Source organism: Astatotilapia calliptera, chromosome 17, assembly GCF_964374335.1.
Source record: "Astatotilapia calliptera chromosome 17, fAstCal68.1, whole genome shotgun sequence".
NCBI classification, from domain to species: domain Eukaryota; kingdom Metazoa; phylum Chordata; class Actinopteri; order Cichliformes; family Cichlidae; genus Astatotilapia; species Astatotilapia calliptera.
In genome coordinates, this window is record NC_137438.1 from 17,102,831 (window position 1) to 17,129,142 (window position 26,312).

General features: G+C 44.6%; 1 protein-coding gene across 8 annotated transcripts; it reads right to left on the minus strand.

The window, feature by feature from the left end:
• Positions 1-469: 469 nt before the first annotated feature.
• LOC113009139 (protein-methionine sulfoxide oxidase mical3b-like) lies at positions 470-25,703 on the minus strand. Of its 8 annotated transcripts, none has more exons than XM_026147272.2 (35): positions 25,580-25,703; positions 22,848-23,194; positions 22,372-22,579; positions 22,179-22,295; positions 18,881-18,982; positions 18,281-18,436; positions 18,092-18,192; positions 16,932-17,189; positions 16,738-16,853; positions 16,529-16,655; positions 16,306-16,399; positions 15,703-15,850; positions 14,054-14,250; positions 13,867-13,967; positions 13,727-13,789; positions 13,010-13,180; positions 12,802-12,891; positions 12,279-12,389; positions 10,896-10,979; positions 10,408-10,570; positions 6,623-6,726; positions 5,926-5,992; positions 5,616-5,775; positions 4,931-5,088; positions 4,775-4,843; positions 3,702-4,277; positions 3,553-3,626; positions 3,341-3,412; positions 3,137-3,187; positions 2,809-3,054; positions 2,641-2,734; positions 2,489-2,539; positions 2,310-2,409; positions 2,166-2,239; positions 470-2,008 (listed from the first exon to the last, which is right to left on the minus strand). In XM_026147272.2, the coding sequence occupies exons 2-35, from the start codon at positions 23,109-23,111 to the stop codon at positions 1,824-1,826; spliced, it is 4,752 nt and encodes a 1,583-aa protein (XP_026003057.2). In that variant the 5' UTR covers positions 23,112-23,194; positions 25,580-25,703; the 3' UTR covers positions 470-1,823. The 8 variants fall into 8 exon arrangements, with proteins under 8 accessions (XP_026003057.2, XP_026003058.2, XP_080147592.1 ...); XM_026147273.2 differs by having other exon boundaries at positions 22,848-23,190; positions 25,580-25,694; XM_080291466.1 differs by lacking the exon at positions 25,580-25,703 and adding an exon at positions 24,381-24,560.
• Between the last annotated feature and the right edge of the window lie 609 nt (positions 25,704-26,312).

Here is a 26,312-nt window from a genome sequence, read left to right on the forward strand (position 1 = left end):
AGAGTACAGGCTCAGATGCTCTACATGTACAGCTTTGAGCTTGAGATCTGTGGACTCATTTGTCGCTTTTAAAAAACAGCTAAAAACTCATCTTTTTAAACTTTCTTTTGGTCAATTTTTTGTTTTTATGTTTAAGCTTCTGTGAAGCACTTTGTGATTTTTATCTTGAAAGGTGCTATACAAATAAAATTTTACTTACTTACAAACTGAGGCCTGCTGGAGGACAACCAGCATCACCTGCAGGCCAGGTGATTTATTTTTTACTCTTCTGTGACTGAAGCTTCCAGATCTTTCTCTCACTGTGCATTGAATACAAAGCTGTAGAGGAGTCACAACTTATGTTCAACAATCAAATGTTATAAGGGAGGAATGGTTCATCGATCTTCTCAAAAAAGCTTAATGTGTTTGTATTTAATCATAATAATAAAATGTAATTTCTGAGCAGAAATGAGCAGAAAATGAGCCAGAATGTCAGAAATGAGAGGTTTATTTCACAGCACAGAGTTACAGTTATAACCATCATCGCCGCATGAACACATGTTATTGATCAGGTAGCAGGTAAGGCACACAGGTGATCTGATGGCACAATCAATAATCAATTAGATAAAAATGTCATTGAGGCTGGGTCACATGGTTCATCGGATGTTTTAAAACATTTTTTTTATTAAATATTAAAGTTTGTGAAATGCTCAAACATCTTTAGTGAGTCTTAGCTTATTTTAAGAGTTCCTAAACTTTATAAAAGAGTTTTAAAAACAGTGATATGAGACCAGAGGGTTCGGCCTCAAAGGATTTAAATACACTGTTTTAAATGTTTTAATATCAGGTTTAATATCTAAAATATTAGGAATGGGTCCAGTTCCTGTAGACAACCAGTTTCTAGTAGAATTAATTTGATTTATTAGTCTGCCTGCCTATTGAGCCCACTTTTGAGTTCTTGAACTCTTGCTGTCTAGTTTTTATATTTTACTCCTGACTGCTGGGGTGGAGCCTCCACAATTTTGTTGTGCATGTACAATGACAGTAAAGGGCTATGCTATTCTACTGTATTCAAACATTTGACACACAGCATGTAATTAATTAACTAGCATCTGAGACTGTAAACTCCTCAGGAAAGAGTTTACTGAGCTCAGATCAGAGGAGTTTACCCCTGTTGTCAGTAGAAAGAATGGAGTTTTAAGATAGCTCAGCACTGAGAGCTGAAGTCCACCTTTGTGTTCTCTCTCGAGGAGTTAGAGATATTTAAACTCTGCACCAGGACAAGCTGCACAAACACATCTTCATTTAGATTAGCTTACTTTTACTCCAGGTAGCAACAGTGGGTTATGGTAGCTGGTTAGCAGTAGCAGTAGCATGGTATTGGCTAGCAGCCATGTCAGTGTTCCATCACTATAGCTAATACAGGCTGTTAGCATTAGTACTAACTCCTGCAGTCAGAAAAGTGGAGGTTTTTTCCCATCTTCTCTGGCGTGAATGACATCATCACACCTGATTGGATGGTTCAGTTCAGACCATCCTGTATCTGTTTGGGTTCTGCTGGATTTAATCCATCAAGCTGCTCTGATGACTAACTTCTAAGGAAACATTAGAGGTCAGCTGATTTCAGACTAAGACATCCTGTTTCTGCTCGTGGGTAGTTTTTATGAATCAGTTTTAAAAAGTTAATAAATGTAATTGTTTCTCTCCACCTGGACTGTTTACCTGCACTAAACCAGACTCTCCTCAGGTCAACTCGACAGTTTGCAGTTTTAAACATATCATCCCTGCCTGCGTCCAGGTGGGTTTAAAGACCTCTGACAGGTGAGACAGAAAGTCTGACCGCCTCAGGTCCAGGTGAGTCCCAGTCCTCCGGACACCATCAGCTGCTCCAGGTCCCTGTCTTCCTGTCGCTCCTGCAGTCTCTGCTCCTCCAGCAGGGACACCAGAGAGTCTCTCTGCTCAACCACCTCCAGCATCTCCTCCAGGATCAGACGCTCCTCAGCCAGCTGCTCCTCGTCCTTCAGGTGGTCTGCATGCGCGTGGGAACACACACACACACACACACACACACACACACACACACACACACACACACACACACACACACACACACACACACACGTGATCATCACACAGAAACACACAGGTGAGCAGGTGAGCTTGAGCTCTGATCTTGTCTGTGTTACCGTCCACAGCCATCCTCTCTCGGAGCTCCTGCTGCAGGCGACTCTGCCGGTCCTCCAGCTCCAGCTCTCGGGCGCTGAAACACAGCCAGAACCATCACACCCCAGGAATCTGCCCAGGTGAGAGGTCAAAGGTCACATACTCACAAGATCATGAGCTCAGCTTCATATCGGACCAGAGCGTTCTTCTGCTGGACCAGCTGGAACCACTGCTGCATCAGCGGCGGATTATCCAGTTTCCCGAGCCCTACACAGAAAACCGGGTTCAGCGCCGCATAATACCTGCTGTATATGTACTCCACAGGTAACCGGATATGTGAACTGACCTCCCAGGTGAAGCTCCATGTCTGCGCTTTGGCTGGATTCTCCCCAGTAATCTAACAGAAACACAAGCACAGGTGGATTAAAGTAGAAGCACACCTGAGTTCAGGTAGAACCAAGTAAGTTCAGGTATTCCTTTGGCCTGTATTTTCAGTACCTGCTTCTCCCCTCAGAGCTTTCTCCACCATCACTCCTCTCTCCTCCAGCTGCCTCTGTTTCTCTTCCACCTGCTGCAGCTGCCTCTGGATCATCTAAGACACAGAACGCATCATCAGGTAATCTCACCTGAACTCAGGTAACCTCAGCTGGACACAGGTAACCTCACCTGGGCCTTGTGGAGTCTTTTCAGTTCTTCCTGTTTGGCCTGTCTCCTTGCGGCTCTCTGAACCCGTCGCGTGATTCTGGTGTCCAGGTCATCGTCGTCATCCTCACGCTCCCTCTGGAACATGGTTTCCTTCACGCTCAAACTGGATGCCTCCTTCGGCTGGACCACGACCCCCACCACCTCCGTGGGGCAGGAAGACTGGCCGTCAGAGTCCTGTAGCGGGACTCTGTCTTTTAGGGGGCGTCTCTGAAACAGCAGTGCGTAAGCATCAGGACAGGAAGTGAAACTGCTGGACCACCACAACCCTCAGAGGATCAGGTGTGTGTACCTTGATGGCGTATGATCGTTTGAAAGCCAGAGCGTGAGGAACGTATGGCGGCTGATTGCAGGAAGAAGAAACACGGAGGACAGAAAACAGTCAAACTGATAGACGAGACGCGAATCTACGTCCATTTAAGTCTCGGGTAGTTTCAACAAGTCGGTATGTCGGTCGAGTTTAAAGTCAGTCTGGTCATTGTGTGTCAGGTGATACCTCCTGGTTCTCCTCCTCCTCGATGGCAACCCTCTGAATTTCATTGGTCAGGTCAAGCAACTCCAAACGCAGCTGCAAAAGAAGACTTCAGGTGAGAGACCCAGTCTAGGTGTTAGTCTGACCCCTATCCTTATCCCTTAGTGAGTCTGGGTATGATTTAGGTCTCAGATTGGTTGGAATAATGCTGAACTCTGATTGGTCGGAGTGCTTACGTTGTTTTGGGGCTTCGGGGAACATCTCTGCAACACGGTGGATGAATCAAGATCTGACACCTCTGCTCTCACATCTGGACAAAGAAGGTACAGGTATTACATCATCACAGTGACATCACACTGACTAAAGGTGTTGTTATTATGGTCACCTGTGAATCTCTGACTGGCTGTTTTCTCCTTCGCCCTCTCTGCAGGTAAAGTCCCACCCCCCTTCTTCTTCTGCTCATTCTTGTTTCCAGAAAACACAGTCTTTAATAGATTTCTGGCTCCAACCCCTCCCAGCTCCATCTCCCCAGGGGGAGGAGCCTCTCTGAGCATCTTAAAGAGGAGAGCCCTGCCCCCAGGCTGCAGGGGGGGGAAGAGGAGTCTAGGGGGGAGGCTATGAGCTTCTCGCCGTCTCGTCGTCCTCCTCTTCCTCCTAAATGTCCCTGGGTCCTCCTCTGACCCCTCCCCTTTCTCTTGCAGGAGGAGGGGCCTATTTTGCGGCAGTTCAGGTGTGATGTTGTCAAATGAGCCCCGCCCACTGGCAGCAGGTGTCTCCATGACAATGGCAGGTTTGAGTGGCGCTCTGGCTCCATCCTCAATGTGAGGGGAGTCAGGTGTGGTGATGAAGGAGGCTGTGCTGGCGGTGGTGGCGACAGGGTGTGGAGTCACAGATGAGTTCATGGAAGAGGTGGAGTCAGGCTGAACAGGTGTGTCAGAGCTGTAAGGAGCAAGCTCCGCCTCTGAAGGGAGGAGATAGTGTATGAAATAATGTGTATATGCACTCTGTACACACACACACACACACACACACACACACACACACACACACACACACACACACACACACACTTTACTATTAATGTTTATTGATGTGAATGAATGTGAGGCAGCGAGAGTAAAGATTAGAACGACGGCCTTTAGAAGCAGCAGCTGAGCTCACAACGAAAAGGAAGCTGACTTTGAACTTTGTGTCACACACTCATCAGGTCAGTGTTTGAGTTTTAATAACTTCCTGTCCCCGTCCTCTGATCCTCGCATGGAGCACTGCTGTCCTTTCATTCCATTTTTAATGAAATTAGAATTTAAATTTTGCTGTTGTTACACACACACACACACACACACACACACACACACACACACACGCACAGAGTTAAACATTCATGTTAAACATGGTGGTTATTCTAAAATCTGAGGTTTTATAAAAGGAGTTTGGTTAGCAGGTTCAGGTAGGTGCTACCTGTCTCCTCCTCTAACAGGAGCCATAAGCCCGAACGGCGCTCCATCTCCCAGGGGTCGTACTCCCCCTCTACCAGCAGGGGGAGACAGACAACAGCACATCTCAAACTCAAGACCCCTACTTCACACCCAAAAACTCACAAAGACTTTAACTCACCATCGCTGGACTCCATGCCACTGCCTTCCTCCTCCTCCTCCTCCTCCTCCTCCTGGACTTTCAGGTAAAGCTGCAGCGTTTCTCTCGATGAAGATCTCGTCTCGTCTGAGGTTACACAGCCTCCTCCCTCTGCCTCCTCCTCCATATCTGACTCTGAACTGAAAACAGGAAACATAAAACAGTTGGGATGGAGGACCAACACTGCCAACCAAACAAACTAAATTCACTTTAATTTGTTTGGTGAAGCACAGCCACAATGATTAAAAAAATTAGAGCCATAGCTAGATTGATTAAATATTTACAGATTAGACTAGAATTTTTTTTTAAAAAGGCAACATTTTAAATTCAAAAGTCAAAACAATTTAAAAAAAATCCTACAAACATTTAAAATTTTGTGGGGTCTAAATACACAAATATAACATAAATTTTTTAAAAACAACTTCCCTTTTATTGTAATCTTTATTTTGATGTAAACATTTAAGTTTCTTTATTAATTCGTACTTTTCACACCACAAAATATTTCATATTGAAGTTTTTACAGTAAAACGTGTGTGACCTCCAGCTCTTTACATCCAAGACATGTTTACTGACCCCCGTATAGAGCGGTGATTCCCAGCATTCAGCAGAAAGGCTGAAGCATTATTAAAGCCAAGGCTGTTTTTTTCTATTTCCTGAGGATACCGACCTTCTGGACCTGGACCCTGTCTGATTGTCGGTGCTCAGGTTGAATAGGTTCAGGACCTCCTCGGAAACCTCCTCCAGCTCCTCCTGTAGCTCCACCTCTGAGCACCGGTGCCAGATTTCCAGCTCGATCCTCTCCGGCGTCGCCGCCATTAGAGAAGCAGCTGCCAACACACCAATGCAGCCACACACACACACAGACACACACAGACACACAGACACACTAAAGCCCACATCGATTCCTGTTTAAGGAGCGCGCTCAGTGTGAACACGTATGGACACTGAAAGCACACACATAGGTGAAGCTAGCTCACCTGAGGATGGTCGGCGGCCTGCTGAGATCAGAGAGTCAGACAGAGATGGCGCCGAGCTCTGGGACCCCTTCAAAGACAAAGATATGCGTTTATTTATTAGTCCTGTAATTATTCCAACTCTAAAACTCAAAGTTTTCAGTAACTCTGATTCTAAATTAAATTTACAAAAATAGTTTTTTTCACATTCTTTTTCTAAAATGAGTTTAGCAGATGAACTTTATTAAATCATTATTAGAATCATTATCTTTATTTTTCAAAGGCGAAATATTTGCTATTTAGGATTTAAAGGTTGAAAAAAACTTATACAGGTGATTGAAGAAAGGTCTAGTTTTCCTTTTGTCATTATTTCTTCTGTTAATGTGTGTTTTTATTATTTTTGAACTGAACATTTCTGGCATGATCGATCTTCCGTACTGACTCGCTAAACAGTGATGATCCTGAACAGCTTACCTGCTGTGAACAGAAACACCTGAACTGATCGGTTCCACAGGCAGGTAGCTGCTCCTGTCAGAACTCCATTCAAGGTCCAGCCACACAACACCACCACCACCACCACCCTGACCTCCAACTAAAATTACCACCTAAAGAGCATCTGATGACCTGTTCTACCTTCCAGGGCTTGAACTAATAAATTGCCCACACCTGCAGGTCAGGTGCACACAGATAATATCACAATGAAAGTAAAAGTGGTTCTTACGATTGACGTTCGGTGTGACGTAGCTCTGTCAGATGGCGTCGGCCTCTTCCTCACGGCTTGAGCACTTAGGTGACATTCGGAGCGTTGCATGCAGTAAAACCTCCCTGAGACACAGAGGACGACAGACAGGATGTCAGGACAGGTGTGTGTCTCACACACACAGGTATCTCACACAGAGAGATGTGGAGCGTATCTTGCAGCCCTCGTCTCTGAAGGCTTCCCAAAATTTATGTTTTTATAGCAACCTTCACACCGACTCCCGCCTCGACTTCAAACTCATCGGTCATGTGATCACTGTGCTCTCATTGGCTGCTGAGCTGCAGAATTCAGCTGTCAGACCCACAATAGACATTTTGTGTGGTTAAAAATGTGGTGTGGAAACGTGTGGCGGCGAGGCTCGGGGCTCCGATCACATGACACCACCACCTGACAGTAATCAGAGTACTGCAGTGATGGGCAGAAAAATCAGAGCGAGTCTGCAGGGCAGGTTGTGTGTTGCTGGGGTCAAACATTTTCTCCCCACTCATGAATCGGCAGATCTGAGACTCAGACACTAATCAGATTGTTTTTGATACACGATTATGAGTCTGCTAACGAGTTACAGAAGTACGGAGGTGAGGGCGGACCTATGTCTCTGAAGGTTTCTGTTGCTTTTTCATTTATGAAATCTATCTTGCAAATAAAATGACTTCAAACTACAGGTGGCCTGATGCACAGCAGGGGGTCTGGGCTTCATCAGCTGTTCATTACCCGGTCCACTCAGACACTCAGGGGGTCCTTCTTCCACCCACAGCCACGGGAGAACCACCTGTTACCCTTCCGTACACGTTTATGGACCGAGTCTCAGGTGAGTCTGGGTCCAAGTAGGTAGTCCACATGAAAACACATTCAGACTGTGAGAGCCAGGGGCGGAGCGTGGGGGTGGCTTACTGGGCTTAAGCCCGGGTTGTTTTTTCAGAAGCCCGGGGTCTTTTGGAGTGTAATTTTTTCATAGTTAGATGCCTGGCTGACAACTGTATAAAACAAAAAGTACACACAATATTCGAAGCACATAGTGCACACTGTGGGAATTTACGACTGTGCGTGAATCCCCCCTGATATTGGTATGATCCGAGCTCAGGCACTAAGCAACTGAGCGAGGGGGCGAGGCAGCTGCTGCCTGTGAGTGCGCTGTTGGAGAAACGGAGCCAGCCATACTAAGGAGAGCTTAAGTTTGACCAGGTACCAAAGCAAATCATTCGTACCGTACAAATAATGTAAATATGACGGTGAATCACGAAAGATTGATATCAACTTGATCACTTGACCAATATTACGTTACTTGCTCTTCAAGTCAATCAACAAATGGCGAAATGAAAAGCCGAACAACAACAATGCTGTTTCTTTAGAGAGTCTTAGCTTACGTGTGTTTATTTCATATTTTCTGTTCTTACCCTCCCCGACTAAATCGGTTTCAGTTATGTACTGAAATATAAGAATGGACATTAGAGGGTTCTTTCAAAGAAAAAACTCGGGTAAATGTTATTTTATATATCATGCTTCAGTATATTTCTGTATATTTCTATGCAAAACAAGAGGGATTTCAGTACACAGCAGGATATTCACATTTGTAACCAGATATTTACACTTTAGGGAGAAAACATAAAACATTTTTACTGTACAACATCAATTTAGAGTAAAGCTTTGTTTTAGATAAATATTGAAATATATTTTGAATTAGTTAAATGTCAGAATAAAGAGAGAGAGATCTGTCTATTTTTATCACTTTGATCAAATTTAGGAGCACATGTACACTAAGTTTGTTAATTAATAAAAAAAACTCCAGACGATTCCATTGTGAGCTGAAGAAGCTTCTGATAGGTTAGTAGAGTCCATGTGAGTAAACTGGTGGCACAGCTGTGGATGCATATAAGGCAAAACACAGAGCCTGTTTCTTTGACATGGGAAAATCAAGAGATATCAACCAAAACACCAGGAAGAGAACTGTGGAGCTCCATAAGTGTGGCTCAGTTTTGCATACAATTTGGTGCCATTTACAATTAAGAAATACAGATAGTTTCTCTCTTTACTCTTAAAGTTAACAAATATGTTTTTTTATATTTATCAATCTAAAAAAATAAACATTTAGTCTGATTTGATGTTACAATTAAAAAAGTGTTTTTATCTGAAGAGTGTGTAAATATGTGGTTTCAACTGTATATTTGATGATTGTCAGCACAAAGAGGGAGAGAGAGGAACAGAGAGGGAGATGGAGAATGAGGACAGAACAGAGATGAACAAGAGCAGGTGAGACACACATGTTAGTCAAATGGTTGTTTACCAAAAGTATCACCGTATCATAGGTACTCATGTATCTCGTACCTAGTGTTTCTTTTTAGGTTTGTTATTTTTCAAATTTTACATTTATTAAGTTTTGCAGGCTTGTTTGCACAACAAAGCTAAATAATTATATAAACTTTTCTCAATCTAAATAGTTTACTTTGGTAGAATTAAAAAATAAGTGTAGTGCAGGTCTATGATGATTTTTAGTGCTACTATAGTTCTGATTCTGGTTCTGTCTTGGTTAAATCCCAAGTAGTCCTGATTTTGAACTGTTGTAGTCCTGTTTTAATTCTGGATCAGTTCTGGGTCTGGTTGAATTGGGGTTTAGTCCTCGTGTCTTGATACAGCCCTGACCTTGTTCTGCCTTGCTGCTTAATTAAAAAACTAGCTTAAGGTGTCCTGCATATGTGATATATATTTTTTTCCTATATGAAGTCATTCTTTTTTGAACAAAACTCAAAACAGAGCCTATTAATCTTTCAGTCATTTCTACCCCCCCCCCCCCCCAAAAAATAAAAAAAATAAAAAATCCCACATGCATACTACCCTCTTGGGCTAAGCCCCAGGTGTTTCAAATGTCTGGCTCCGCCTCTGGTGAGAGCAGAACTTGAGCTCATGGTACGGTTACAGATCTTCATCGGGAGGCCAGATCTGGCCCACTGGCCAATGTTTGAGTCTGCAGAGAACTGCTGACTGCTGAACAACACAGCACTGTTCTCTGCATCAAGCTGCCCGTTTATAAGGCCGTTTCCATTTTTATCCCCAAAGATCCAAATATACCGCGGAGACTGACACAGGTTCCCCCCACACACATTAACGGTCTTCAAAAACAAACAAATTTATCTGCAAATGAGGCCGTTTTATCTTTTCTTCTCTGGTTTCTGATTGGATCTTTTTATTTGATGTCACACTGCTCCCTGTTTTTGTTGCTCATTGTCCAATGAAGCTACAGATTCGACTGTGAACTTTATTTATCTGTGTCCTGGACACAGAGAGGCTTTATCCTCCACTTAGTCATGAGTCTGATATCGTCTGATACCACGCCTCAGGAATGAGACCGATGAGTTCAGCTCTGTCACTCAGGTTTAATCTAACGTTCTGTCACTGCCACAACCCTGTTTGTGATGTCATCACCCTGACACCAGGGCCATCAATAGAAGTTTTTCAGTGTGTGGGTTGAGAAAGTCCATATCAACTCTGTCTCTTATGGTCTCATCTCAAAGTCAGACATCTGTTTTCTCTCCTGGAGGTCAGGGTCAAACTGGAGGTTTATTCTGAGGGTCAATGGCGATGATCTGCTCAGGGAGACTCTAAAAATGTGTTTCATGACTGTGAGGTCATTGTTTGTCCCCACAGAAGGAAAGTGAACACCTCTCTTTTTTCCTGCTGAACATGGAAACCTGTTAAAACCTAAACCCCAACAGCAGAGAAGGGTGGAGGAGGGGGGGTGTGAGTTTACTGACTGGTGTGCTGGTCATATGTGTACGAGGCCAGGCGGAGGGGACTGCTGCAGGAACCACACTGGAAGCAGCTGCGATGGAAGAACAAGCCCTCTGCACTGAGACGCTCCATCACATAAACCCTCTGCTTACAGAAGAAACAGACGTGACTGCAGCTGGCAGAGACCTGCGGGGACACACACAGCAACAGATGGAGGAAAGGTTAAAGGAAAGGAAGTGAAAGTGGAGGAAAGGAAACAAAGCTGGGATGGAAGGAAAGGTGACAGACTAAAAAGCTAAAAGAAAGGAGACATTAGGACATGAAGAATGAAAGAAATGAAGAAACCACAAGAAAAAAGAAACGAGGAAAAGAAGTCTCAGCAAACTGAATTCCATCATCAGTTGGGCAGAGTTATCAGCTGATTTATCACAACATCTTCTTCACTTCAGCTGATTGAAACAAAGTCAAAGAGCCGAAGGGAACAAGGCGCAGAATACTGAAGCAGTCTTACCCCACCACCGTCCTCCTGACTCTGCATACGACTGGTTATCTGCTCAGCCAGTGAGCTCACGCCACCCGTGTACATTTGAAGGCACTTTGATCAGACAGACAGACAGACAGACAGACACAGACACATTACAGCCACAGACCATGGGCCTCATTTATGAACCATATCTTTTCATCTGCAGTTAACCTGTGCAGTGAGCTGAAAATGAACTCCATATATTCACTTTTAATATCCAGGAAAGACGGCGAGACCTGAACCCTGACATCATCTGCCTCAAAGGACATATGTTTGTACAGGATGATATTTAGCTCAAACTTGTAACATACACTTGGTAGCTGGTTCGGTTGTTTTGTTTTGCACTCAAGTGCAATTACTGTGTTCACACCTGCACAAACAAACCGTGCAGACAGGCTGAATAAACCAGAGGTTGATTTAAACTGACTAAACACTGCAGGTGTGAAAACAACCTTAGCTGACCATGACCCAAGGGTCAGGGTCGGGGTTAGGGTAAGGGAAGGAAATGTGAGGGTGAGACTGTTAAAGAAGGGAAGGAAGATGCTGGTGTGGAAGTAACTTCTGTTTCCAAAAGTTTGTTTTTTGATCCACACACCTGAGTGTGAAGAAACTAACACCAGTAGAGACCCCTTTAGATTTACACTATGCAGTTGTTATAAATGAGGCCCTTGATCCACCACTGAGAGTGATAGGATATCAAGTGCTTTTTACCAGCATCACGTTCAGCGTTATGGTGTTTAAGCAGGAATTTTCACATGTGACCTGATACCATCTCATCTGATTAGTTCTCCATGTCTCCAGGATTTATTTAGTGTCTTTGTGTTTGTACTCTTTGGAGTGAAATATTGGGGTTAGTTTTATATCAAAGCTGGCAGCAACATCTGAGGCATGACAGTAACTCCAGCTTCTTCACCCTGATCAGGGTTTATGGCCACGATACATCTGAGCTGTGGGACATCCTACCGTTCAGGACCAGGTGAATCTTCAAGGAGATCTAACTTGTTTTCAGCGATGGGGCAGCCAGAGGAGAGGAAAATAAACCCTGCTTGTGATGCTGGTTGAAAACACAGCGGCAGATGGAGGGAAAGTCCAGCCGCACAAAGTGCTCAGTCAGCAAACACATCAGAGCTGCAGGCTGATCTGAGAACAGCTCCTCTGCTCAATAGGAGCCATTCATGAGCCTCACTTTGTTATTGATCACATGAAGCAGGCGATCGGTACAGCCCTGCAGGACTCAACGATCCACTGAGGATGTTCAGGCTGACGAGCACGAGTGCAGCCGGGGGACATCGAGGCCCGAACAAACCAGAGCACTACGGGAGGAGGGGTATACGTTCAGCACACAAACACACCAAAACCCATCAGAGATACCTGTTCAGGTACTTGCTCAGGCACCTGTTCGTCCCCATCGAGAACTGCCTGAGCCTTGAGCTTCTGTTTGAATCGAAAACTCATCTGCTCCTGCTGAAGAGTTCGTTTTTTCTGGCAGAGACAGCAGACGTTATTCCATCTGCAGTCTGGACTCTGCAGAAACTGTGACGATGCAGGAGGCTAGAACCAAAACCTGAACCAATCGGTGATGTCTACCGCACACCATAGAGAAATCGTCTTTAAAGGGTCTCAATTCAAACCGAAAACTCAATTTGGTTCGTAGTTACATCGTAGTCCAGCACATGAATCCATGAGAAAGAAACTTCTCACAAACCAAACTAACATCTGTGTGATTCACATGAGGAACTCAGAAGTATCAACAAACAGCAAAAAGGGAAATTATCTATTTATTTTAACCATCCAGCCACCTGCATCCTCTTAAATGAGTCTTTAAAGTGAAAATGTAGTTTATCAGTACTCCAACATGTCTCATCTGTCTCTACTGGCTTCTACTGGTCTTTACCGGCCTCCATGATGACAAGTGAACTGGAGATGCAGTCGGCTGACTTTCTGCTGGTTGGGAGGCTGGAGGGAGGCTGGATAGCTCCCCCTGCTGGTTAACACAGGGTGTTTGCGTTTATAGAAACATTAATACTACACACATCATGTCCACAACCCCTATTTGACCATCAGAAATCAATATGATTGATCAGAAATCAGCACGCTCTCACTTGTCGACGGAAATCAGCAGCAGCAGAAGAAGATGTCCTGCAGGTAGATGAACTTTCATGCAGCTTTGCCTGTAGCTGATTGGCCATCAAACGAACTCTGGACCGACTGGCCCCACCCACAAACTCCTCCTCAAACGACTGGCTCTCAACATCACCATTCAGGTCACATGACTGCAAAACAAAATATCCATTAAAAAAAAATCAGGTCATAGTCATCAGAGGAAAGTCAGTTGCCAAACAGTAGTGAGTTTCCTGAGGTGGCTTCTCCCACAGACAGTGACATCAGCGGCTCCACCTTTGGCCCTGACACTGTGCTGGTGTCAGCTTTGTGGCATCCTCGCCGTCAGTGGTGTGGTGTGTAAATGAGCAAAGAGGCCGCATCCATCAGTCCAGACTGAAGAGAGAAAGAGTGGCCAGCTCAGGCCCTGGTGATGGAAGCTTCTCCACCTGAGTCACATGGCGTACAGAGACTGAAAAGGGTCATCAGAGTGAAAAAGAAGCTTTTGTCTTCAGTTGTGAGTCTTGATGAATTAAAGAAAAGTCTTCATCTGAACCCGACCCTGAACTACATAAGACGAAGAAAATGGCCGGACAGCCGGACTGCTCACCATCTCCAATCTGAATGTCTAACGCTCTCTGTCCTTCAATGTCTGGTTCTGGTTGAAGATCTGAATAATTTAACATGAGCTGAGTTTGAAGTGAAGTGTGGACACTGACCTCCTGCTGCTCTCGACTCCGCTGACTGGTCTTCCTCTTTTTACCCAATGCCCCCCCATGCTCCTGCAGATACCATAAATTATTACCATCTTTAATTTCACACAGATGACTGCAGGTATGAGGAGGTGGAACTACGCTACCTTTGGGTTTCTCTTCCTGGACAAACTGGTTCCCAGTCGGCTGAGGAGGGAGGCGGGAGCGATGAGAGCTGATCGCAGGTCAGTGATGTGCCTCAGGCAGCCTGAAACAAACATGTTGGATTACCACGTCTTTTTTATCAGCCCTTTTCCAGTAGAATGGCTGATCGGGAGCAGTTTGCAGCCTCACCCATAGGGGGCGGCGAGTCTTTGAGCAGTTGGTAAAACTGGCTCAGGTACATAACCATCGACAGAGAGTCCGGCTCTTCCACAGACGACATTTCCTCCACCGTCATCAATGGAGAAATCCCAAACTCTCGTTCAGCCACATCAAAGCCGAGTCGAGTGTTTTCTTCCACTGACGACTCGTCCAGAGAGTCAAAGTCTCTGAGGAGAGGCAGGAGTCAACTCAGACCTCAGAAGAAGCAAAACTCTCACCTTTAAAGGACCATTCCTCTCTAAACTCCATGAACAAATGTTTATGACCTTGCAGTTCTATCTTTTAAATTATTCATGTGTAAATGTGCATGAGTGAAGCACAGAAGGTTGATATACTGTAGTAAACTTTCTGTTATTTAGAAGTTGTTGACTTTTGCACCATATTCTTTCACTGCTCTTGAAGCTTGTTTTATTGATGATGAAGTTTTCTCACATAATGACACAGGAAGTTGTTTCTGACAGGACATGAATCTCTTTGTTCAGTCCGACAGGATGTCTCACAACACAGTTTGTCCCTCTGGATTCTGAGTACCGTATTTTTCGGACTATAAGGTGCCCTGGATTATAAGGCGCATTATGCAAAAAAAAAAAGTCAGATAAGTCCAATTTTGATTCATTAATGTTGAATTCTCTGGCAGCTGCTCTATTCCCGTGTTGTTGCAGTATATTAATGACTAACCTCGTATTGTGGATGGATTATCTCAGTTGTTCTCCTGACTGAACTTTGGTCCGTTTACAGCATCCTGCCATGCGATTGCATTTGTCCCTAACCATCGGGAACCCTCACGTTAACTTTTATTGAGTGGAAAAAAGTTAGCGTTCTTCCTCCAGCTTCACTGTGTTTATGTTATGTTAACATAGCTGTGTCGCTAGCGATCACGTAACACGTCATTATATACCAGCTAGTCCAACTTCAGTAACCCTACAAACGTCACTGCTGTGTAGTTTTCTGTCTTCATTTATGTTGGAAGTGGTAGCAGAGCTGTACCTTTTATTTTTTTCAGAAATCTCTCAGTCAGAACATGCTATATCATGTTTAGGTGGAAACTATCGAGCTAACTTCCTGCTAACTTCTAACTCTGTTAAATTTAATAAATTCTGTCTTCATGGATGCCTGGACGTTAAACTTAATTGTTACACCTGGTAAAGCAGCAATGCTGATCATTTTATTAAAGATGAAAGAATTTAGACAGTTTTTAACTCTCAGTGACGCCACAGTGTTCGTTTGACTTTGGGACCTGAAGCAGACGGAGTTTTGGACCCAGATTACTACGTGAGGCTCCTTACTACGGTAGCCCTAATGCCCCGGTGCGGCTTTGTAGCTTACCAAAGTGGTACTAAAACATTTTTTGACAAATTTTTGAGCGCCATGTACCACATATAATCGGTTCGAGGTTAGTAAGCACAACCAGAATTCATACATAAGGCACACCGGATTGTAAGGCGCACTGTTGATTTTTGTGAAAATTAAAGGATTTTAAGTGCGCCTTATAGTGCGGAAAATACGGTAGGTCTGAGTGAACTTTTCAAAAGTCATGTGACTAAAAGTCATGTGACTAAAAACCCAAACACAGAGTGATGGAAACTGTCCTCAGAGCAGTTTTAACTAAAAGTAATTACATCAGATCAGATCGGTATCGGTGGATAAGAGCACACAGGGCGAGGCCACTCCTCCAGGAAGTAGTCAGGTCAGTAACATTAACGCCATGGTAACCACAAGTCTGTTCCTGACACCAAGTCAGCAGCTGATTGGATCGAGAGAAGGATTCTGTGAGAAGAGACAGAAAGAGAGAGGGGACCAGTCAAATGAAATCCTCAGAGCATTTTTAAACAGGAAGTTGAATATCCTTCCTCAGCTGCTGCTCTTCAGCTGAAGGCTTAGGCTTTCCAAGGAGGTTTGTCAGATCTTCTATTTGTCAGATCTGTTCCTGAAAATGATGTAATGAAGTTCATCAAGGCTTTTATACACACACATAAAAGTTTTTATATATTATATAAAAATTTTATATATATATATATATATATATATATATATATATATATATATATATATATATATATATATATAAATTTTTTTTTAGAAGCTGAGAATCATGCACAGTGTTGGGACAGAGAGGCATCAGGTCAGACTGTGAACTAAAAAACTTCACTCTAACATTCATCAATCACACTGTAGTTAAAAAAACAAAACAAAAAAACATCTTCAGAGTAAAGTTATCCCACCCTGTCTGAGGTATCTGGGGGAGGGGAGCCGGATGATATCACTGCAGTCTGTGGTTAGCCCCACCTCTTCTCCTGTGTCAACCAGGTGCCTCACCTGAAGACAAAAAAAATATCCCTTCATGCAGGAGCAGCTCTTACTTGTTTATTGATTCAGCTTTAAATTCTTCAGTCCAACCAAACATCATCAAAAGAGACAAAAAAGCCCTTCCCTCTCTGTGTTTACCTGGGCAGGTGTGATGGTCAAAAGGCTGGTGTTCATGTATCTTGTTGTTGGATCTACAGAGAACAGAGTGATGTTCTTTTGCATGTTCTCTGGAGTCGTCTGAGGGAGGAGACGGTACAAACTCTCTCTGTAGGAAAGACACACAAACAGACATAATGTGGCCAGGTGTGAGAGAACAGCAGATGTATCCTGTCCAGGTGTGTCTTCACCTCTCAGCCAGGACATCCAGTGGAGCTGCGCCCTGAGCCCAACTTCGTATCATCCAAGCCGAATCCAGAGCTGCCAGAAACCCTCGAGCGACTCCCGTCCCCATCGGCCAGAAGGGCTGCAAAAAGACAGGAAGACTCTGTAATTAATCAAGGTATCTCACTTCCAGCAGCCTGTTTACCTCCACCGGTCTCACCTCCAATAGGCTGTCTCCAACCAGTGTGACCAGCAGCTGGTGTCCGTGGCGTTGGCGAACCATAGCAGCGTTCTCTGATGCATACATGCAGGTGAAGTCGAACATGGCAACATCAGGCTGACCATAGTGATTCATGGCAAAGTCCAGAGTTGGCAGCTGGTGATTGGTGGAGAAGTCTGCAGCCTCACGGGCATATGCCTGCAATGCATTCTGGTCAACGTTCCCTCGAGAGAGGAGCAGCTCTGTGTCTGCAAAATCCTAAAGAAAAACAACAAAGGCATCTACTATTAATTCAGGCTTTTGTGAGTTTGTTTGAGGAGTGTGACTTCACGCAGAATTACTCCACAACTGCCAGCCACCTCAATGTGGTGGAAAGGTTTTTATGTTCCCAGTGACCCTGAGAGCTATGAATACCTTGCCCTGAAATAAAAAACCAAAGCCCCCTTGATAGGTTTGTAGCTTGAACCCATCCGCTGGAACGTTGAAGACAATATAATTACACTGCAAAGCAAGACACGAGTAGGCAAGGTTCTTCATGTTTCTCGTGCACGGGAGAGAACCGGACAGGCGCCGTTCCTTCGCTTGACCCCAGTTCAGGGTAACTATCTTCAGAACTCTCTGGAAGGCTTCCAGACGTACCTGGTAAACCCAAACAGGTGGTGAAGGTGAATTGGAAATCCCATGTAAATGAGGGTTTTCACTCTCACCTCCAGGAGAATTTGTCATGTATCCTTGGATAAGGAGGGGGCAGTGAGCCATGTTCAAAAACCTTGCAGATGTGAACAGATGTGGGCCACAGCCATTCTTTCTAGTTGACCTCTGGGTCTGCTGAAAAGCAGATAGGTGCCAGGAAGCTAGAAAGAGCTGTGGTTTTGACAGTCAAAATCAAAACAGTGTGGAAGGAGTTTAGAGAGGCCATGGAGAAGGACTACTGACAAGAGTAAAGAAAGTCTGAAGACTCAGAAGAAGCATTTTCATTGGAGAGGCTACTGGGGTGGTTAAGAAGCTCCCAGAGAGCAAGATGCAAGTTTTGGATGAGATTCACCTCGAAATGCTAAAATTATTCAACAGCAATGGCGTGGGTTCATTACTCAGCTCATGGACGGAGGGATGGATAGAGAATGACTCCAGGTGTGTGTGTGTGTGTGTGTGTGTGTTACCTGCAGAATTACTCCTTTTTCCAATAGACTCTGTTTCTTTGCCGTCATCACAAAATAGTGTGTGTCGTCTTTGTAGTACACAATATTCTCCAAGTTAATCCCTAAAACAGGCAGACACAGGTGAACATCACACACACCTAGAGTCTCTGAATGCAGACTCCAGGTGTGTGTCAACTTTTAGGAACAAACCAGTTTCCTGCCGTAGTTCCTGGAAAAACCTTTGGTTAAAGATGAATGCCACACCGCTGATCTCCTCCACTTTGGCCTCAGCTGTGGTGTTTCTGTTCTTGAAGTTTGCTGTGATGGCGATGGCAAGCTTCCCCCTGAACTCTTTACGCCTGAAACCTGTTCACACACACGGATATAGGACAACATGGTCAGGTACACAGTGTCCACATTTTAGAAAAGGGGTGTCGAACAGCACATAGTCCAGAGAAGTGTCATACCAGTCTGAAATGTTATAATGATGCTGTTTCTATATAGCAGTCATGGTTCAGATTTACAGGTGGATTAACCTCCATCAGACTGTGAGAAAAAGGCTTACACTGCAGTACTGATTCAAAAGTAGGTTACAACTTTCAGATGGACTGGAAGACACAAAAACCCTTAGAAGAACTGAAGTTGTTGTACCTGATGATTTTGATGTGCCTGACAGTGTTGTTGTACCTGACTATGTTGATGTACCTGATGATCTTGTTGTACTTGCCTATGATGCCCGATGATGTTGATTTACCTGATGATGCTGATGTACATGACTACTTTTTTTTATACCTGTTAGTGTTATTGTACCTGGCAGCGTGTTCCTGCGTCCATCTGCTCCGATTATTACATCAAACTCCAGCTGACTCACAGGGTGATTCTTTGGACTCACCTCCATTCTCCAGCCCAGCTCTGGACAGGTACATAGATACACAGAAAGTTGAGGAATCTACATTTTAAGTGCTTTTAGGACTGAAAGATAATTTCATACGTACTGTCTGTTTTTCATTTCTTTCGCTCACATATTCTGCAGCTCAGTTTATGACCCTGATGATGGCTACTATTCACCTGCTTCTGTGTTTTCTAATGAACATCAACAAGGTTACACCAATGATTTCTTTCAACACTTTCACTCTAGGTAAAATGTTGTCTGACTTCAGGCCTTATACCCCCATTGTCGTCAAAGGAGCTTGCAAAGAAAAGCGTCTGGACTTCTTTAAGTTACTTGAAGACGTTTCACCTCTCATCCAAGAAGCTTCTTCAGTTCTATGGTCAAATGGTGGAGAGTCCCAGATATAAACCTAGTGGGAGTAACCCCCCACAGAGGGACAAAAGGACCCCCTGATGATCCTCTAATCGCCTGAGCCAAGGTGTGAAACTGGGTGTGGGTCCCAATCAGCCAGAGTTTCGGGTGTGTTCATTGTGAAACCTGGCCCCACCTTATCATGCGAATTCCTGAGATCAGATGGCCCAGGATGTGAGTGGGCGTTAAGGCATCTGGGAAGGGATCTCAAAACTGGATTATAGATGGCAGAGAGTTGGTGTCGTAAACCACCGCCTCTGTTCAAAGATGATCGCTCACAGTGGACATAGATGGCTTCTTTCACTCCTCTTTCAAACCATCTGTCCTCTCTGTCCAAAATGTGAACATAGGCATCCTCGAAAGAGTGTCCTTTATCCTTAAGATGCAGATGGACTGCTGAGTCTTGTCCTGTGGAGGTGGCTCTTCTGTGTTGTGCCATGCGCTTGTGAAGTGGCTGTTTGGTCTCTCCAATGTAGAGGTCTGAGCATTCCTCGCTGCACTGTACAGCATACACCACATTGTTAAGTCTGTGTTTTGGCGTTTTGTCTTTCGGGTGAACCAGTTTTTGTCTGAGCATGTTGCTGGGTCTGAAATGCACTGGGATGTCATGCTTGGAGAAAACTCTCCTGAGTTTTTCTGATACACCGGCTACATAGGGGATGACAATGTTGTTGCGTCTGTCCTTCTTATCCTCCCTCGCTGGTGTCTGGTCTTCTTTTCTGTGCCTCTTTGCTGACTTTAAGAACGCCCATTTAGGATAGCCGCACGTTTTGAGTGCTTCCTTTACATGTGTGTGTTCCTTCTTTTTTCCTTCAGGCTTAGAGGGAACATGTTCTGCCCGGTGGTGTAGGGTCCTAATTACTCCAAGTTTGTGTTCCAAAGGGTGATGGGAGTCAAAGAGGAGGTACTGGTCTGTGTGTGTGGGCTTCTGGTAAACTTTGATGTTGAGGTTGCCGTTCTCTTCAATGTGCACAGCGCAGTCCAGGAAAGGCAAACAGTTGTCCTTTGTGTCTTCCCTGGTGAACTTGATGTTTTTATCCACAGAGTTAATGTGCGCAGTGAAGGATTCCACTTCCTGTGTCTTGATTTTGACCCAGGTGTCGTCTACATATCTGTATCAATGGCTGGGTACTCTTCCTTTGAAAGAGCCTTGGAGGACAGGACCAACTTCACACCTGATCAGATTTGCACACTGTTAGACCTCTGCCTCACCACTACATATTTCAAATACAACGAAGGCTTCTACAGACAAAAACATGGCTGTGCCATGGGCTCCCCCGTGTCACCTATTGTAGCCAACCTTTACATGGAGGAAGTGGAAAGGAAGGCTCTTGGCTCTTTCAAAGGAAGAGTACCCAGCCACTGGTACAGATATGTGGACGACACCTGGGTCAAAATCAAGACACAGGAAGTGGAATCCTTCACTGCGCACATTAACGCTGTGGATAAAAACATCAAGTTCACCAGGGAAGACACAAAGGACAACTGTTTGCCTTTCCTGGACTGCGCTGTGCACATTGAAGAGAACGGCAACCTCAACATCAAAGTTTACCAGAAGCCCACACACACGGACCAGTACCTCCTCTTTGACTCCCATCACCCTTTGGAACACAAACTTGGAGTAATCAGGACCCTACACCACCGGGCAGAACATGTTCCCTCTAAGCCTGAAGGAAAAAAGAAGGAACACACACATGTAAAGGAAGCACTCAAAACGTGCGGCTATCCTAAATGGGCGTTCTTAAAGTCAGCAAAGAGGCACAGAAAAGAAGACCAGACACCAGCGAGGGAGGATAAGAAGGACAGACGCAACAACATTGTCATCCCCTATGTAGCCGGTGTATCAGAAAAACTCAGGAGAGTTTTCTCCAAGCATGACATCCCAGTGCATTTCAGACCCAGCAACATGCTCAGACAAAAACTGGTTCACCCGAAAGACAAAACGCCAAAACACAGACTTAACAATGTGGTGTATGCTGTACAGTGCAGCGAGGAATGCTCAGACCTCTACATTGGAGAGACCAAACAGCCACTTCACAAGCGCATGGCACAACACAGAAGAGCCACCTCCACAGGACAAGACTCAGCAGTCCATCTGCATCTTAAGGATAAAGGACACTCTTTCGAGGATGCCTATGTTCACATTTTGGACAGAGAGGACAGATGGTTTGAAAGAGGAGTGAAAGAAGCCATCTATGTCCACTGTGAGCGACCATCTTTGAACAGAGGCGGGGGTTTACGACACCAACTCTCTGCCATCTATAATCCAGTTTTGAGATCCCTTCCCAGACGCCTTAACGCCCACTCACATCCTGGGCCATCTGATCTCAGGAATTCGCATGATAAGGTGGGGCCAGGTTTCACAATGAACTCACCCGAAACTCTGGCGATTGGGACCCACACCCAGTTTCACACCTTGGCTCAGGCGATTAGAGGATCATCAGGGGGTCCTTTTGTCCCTCTGTGGGGGGTTACTCCCACTAGGTTTATATCTGGGACTCTCCACCATTTGACCTTAGAACTGAAGAAGCTTCTTGGATGAGAGGTGAAACGTCTTCAAGTAACTTAAAGAAGTCCAGACGCTTTTCTTTGCAAGCTCCTTTGACTACGATGACCTGGATGACTGAGAACCTTCACAGACATACCCCCATTGTCACTTTGGCTGACAGTTTAACTCAGTTCGCATGTAAAAATTGCAACTGTGAGCTGTGAACACACTTCCGTTTTCTTCTAGCAATACATACAGCATTGTCTGGCTTTAATTATTCATACAGCCGCCCCTTTGTTCAAACTGTTAGGCCGTACTGTGTCTGTGCTGGTCCTCTGCTGGCTCCACCAGCTTTTTAAACTCCACATTGACATGAACTTCGACCCCCAGGAGCAGGGCGACCTTCAGCAGGACAAGCTGCAGTTGGCGAATACCTGCAGAGAGGAAACGGGAAGTGCTGACTAGATGGTTTGGCTGCTCTGATCAGACAGAAGCAGAATGCTGACTCACTGATGTGGTCGATGGAGCCGGCACAAAACCTTCCATAGAACTTTTTGGCTCCAAGGCCCCGCAGGTCGTGGATGGTGAAGGGCCATAAGTGGAGCACATTGTTCCTGGAGAAGGAGTCCCTCTTCTCCAGCAGCACCACTCGAGCTCCCATGAAGCTCAGCTCCACTGCTGTCCGCAGACCGCAAGGCCCTGCACCAATGATAACACACTGGCCAGCGAGAGAGGAGATAACAGACGATCAGACACATTCATCCCTTCTTTTTTTTAAACCTTAAAGTAAAGCCTTATATCAACAGTTCAAGGTCATATTACTTTAAGACCAAAGACCAAAAACCAAAATCTGTAAATGCTGTTTTAATTTCTCTGCCATGAACAGTCAATCTATGAAGTAGTAAGGTGTTCCTAATAAAATGACTGAGTAACATGTCTTAGTATGTTTGAACCAAAGCTCCTGCTGTATTTTTTTAAACACGTACAGTCACATCGCTGCAGGCTCGTGCCCTCTGGTACTCCTCCTGCGCCCCCCTCCGGTCCAGCTTGGCCCACAGACCATTCGCCCTCCAGTAGTTAAGGCGGCGTTTAATCGGTCGGTACAGTGGCCTTTCGGCAGTGCTCGGGTCCAGCTGCAGATGTTCACAAAGCTGGCTGAAGGAGCGCAGCGCCGCCCTGCAGGTTGATGCTGATACAAACTCATCAAACAGCTCCTGAGCTTGGCATTCTGGGAAAGACTGGTCTTCCATGGTGACCTCTGAGGCTGCAGGGCACCATGGGAAGGATGTCACCTGCTGATGATGTCACCTGTGATCTCCAGCTCGCTCTCTGTCTGGTGAAAGGACAAGAAGTGGAATTACAGACTATGATGCCTAATTAAGGATAAAAGCTAAAAATTTGAGGCGCTGTTTGTGAGGTTTGTGTCTTCCTGTGGCTCACCCCCAATTACAAATACGGATACAGCCTGAGAAAAGTACTTACTGATTCATGGTGATACTTAAAGTGCAGGTACCGGAAAACAAAGGAAAAACACTTGGATGCTTTAAAGGAAAGCAGAACTCTCACAATTTTTAAGTCCTGAGTACCTTTTCGTTATTTTAGAGGTACTTTGGAGTACTTCAGAGGTAGGTGGGAAAAGTTTCTCCCTCTCAGATTGTAGTTAATGCTACCATTAGTGTTTATATGGTGTTTTCCACAGATACAATTCACAAGAGTCAATGCTTCATAGAAAACAAATTTAAGATAACAGAACATTTAAAAAGTAGATAAAGAGACATCAGTAGTGGGTGCTTTTGGACTCTGTTTTATCGAGTAAGGAGTGAACGACAGCATTTCGAATTACCTGCAGATTTACTGAGTAAAGAAAACAGGAGCACATGAAAGCACCCTAAGCTCCTCTTTAGAAGCTACAAAGCTCAACTTAATGATGTCTCTCAGGTGGAAAAACAGGATTTAGTGAGGTGTGGGTATCGAAGTAGTGATAAGTATTGGGGTGACATTAGGAAAAACAAATATTGTTTATCATTTTGAAAATAAAGTCTAAATGTTGAGAAAAGTTGTTTCAAGAAAAACTGCTACAGCTGCTTCCCCTCTTAAATATGCCTCGTGTAGATGAGTCACTGAAACCAACTGATCAGCCGTGCTGTGATACAACATCTATCCTGTATACTGCACGAGGCTGTGACCATCGATGATCTCACATCTGTTGGATTTTGTGTAAAGCTGACCAACTCTTCAGCGTCGTCATGCTGATCGTGTCCCAGAGCTGAAATTCAAATCATTTTCTTCCTTTAACTAAAACTGATCCTGAAGTACGACCTCACTACCTCAGAGGCTACAGCAGCCGTGGCGCTTTGTCCTGAAACAGCTGTAATCTATACATTTTTCTGCTTTTTTTTCTTCCTAAGAATAGAATTATGTCTTTAATCTCAAAACTGTCACCAATATTTTTTTTTCTTAATGTGGTCTTAATACTCCTTTATACTTCTTTGTGTGAGACGCGATTTAAACCATTGTACCTGAAACGCTCACAGAGTCGGCTCAATCTGATGGTCAGCTGTGTCGCGTGCAGAGCTGAGGTCCAGTCGTGCATCCAACACGTTCTGAGCAAAGCGGTTTGGTGGAGTGCTTCCTGACAGTTAACAGTTAATTAAAGTTATTGTAAACGGGACATCAGCAACAGCGCTCTGGAATAAAGGAATCTGCTTCCGCTGCCGGGTGCACTCTGTAGTCATGACAACCTGGACTTAAGGTGACAGAGCAGCTGAAGGGAAGGTGTGACGACCTGGATGGAGTCCAGACCCCCTGCTGATAAACTCCTGCTACACCGAGGCTGCGTTCACAGACACTCAGGCGACTGCTGAAAATAACACAGCAGCTCTACAGACATGGCACTGGAAATTAAAACTAGAAAACCCTTTTCCTTCAGCTCTGTTTGAATTTCAGAATAAAACATCAATAAATAATCCATAAACTATTTCAGCACATTAATCAATAAATATCTTTTAAAAGTGTTCACTGCAAAGACATCAAACCATTCAAACAGCAAAACCTCAGATCACTGGAACTGATCAGATTATTGATCATCATCTCAGAGTGAGTAAAATGATAATGATGTCTCTGTGCTGTAGTCACATGACCAGCCGTCAGCCTGAGTATGTGTTTGAAACAAAGAGGCTCACAGAGCATGGCTGTCAGTACCAAGCACCAACACGCACGTTTGTCTGCCTCTGTAAGGACCCTCAGTGACACGATGCTTTCATAACCTATACCGTCATGACCTCTGACCCCTGAGGTGAGAATAAACAACCTCACAAAGATAGAAAAACAGCAGCAGATCTGAGTGTGTTTCACTTTACTGGATTTAACACAGAGGAAAGTAATTGATTTATTTAGTCTATTGATTATCTGTGCTTCAGACGGACAGCTGAGGGTGAGACCACAGTTTGATGTAGATATTTCAAACTGACCAAACAGACATCGAGCTGCTCGGTTTTCTTTCTCAAGATTCAGCACCGTCTTGTTCTTTATTCAGCTGAGTGTAAAACACGGTTACAGCAAACTCTGAATCTTTCTGCAGCCTTTTTATTTGCAGCTCAACTCTACAGCACTCAGAAAAACTCAATCCCACCACACACACACCTGTGACTCAAAAAATAAAAGTCTGCTTTTACTTCCTGTCTGCAGACTGAATGGAAACAGACAGAAATGTACTCACATGTCAGAGCTGCCAGCCGCCTGCTGCTCGCCTCCAACTGCTACTGCTCCCCAGCACACACTAATCCACTTTAATCACACAGACACAAGCCTGTCAGTGTGGTCAAATGTCCTCACAGTGTCTGAAACGTATAAAGCTGGTCAAACAGGCGCACTGACACACACAGTGTGTAGCTGAGGTCAGGGGGCGTTGTTAGATTGGGGCAAGCCCCGCCCCCTGACTGTCAGCCAGAGAGCGGATCCTGATGGTAATCTGTGAGTTAACAAGCTTAATGGGAGCTGGGCAGCAGCCTCAGATCATCTTTGTTATTGATGAAGTAGAGTTCATCACTGTGACATTCATCACATCGCAAGGATCAAGCATGATTGGTCATGTGACCTCAGACTTCACAGGTGTAAATAACACCATCACTAATAATTAGCTCCACAGGTACAGAGACAGGAGCTCATGTGGGAACCTATCAGCAATCACGTGATCACTCAGACAAGGACTGCAGTGCAGAAACTGTCTTGACATCATCAGGTCTGTGTGAAGAATCTTAAATAACCCCGTTTGTCACCAAGCAGCTCTCTGTGTGACATCCTACGTTAAAGGCCACGTGAACGTCACATATCAAACCATCTTTTACTCTTAGACTGCTTACCTGAGATTTGAAGCCAAACCTCCACCATCATCAGCTAAAAGGCTGTGTGGCTGTTGTGGTCCTGAGAGTGTCAGGTAGATGTGACTTCAT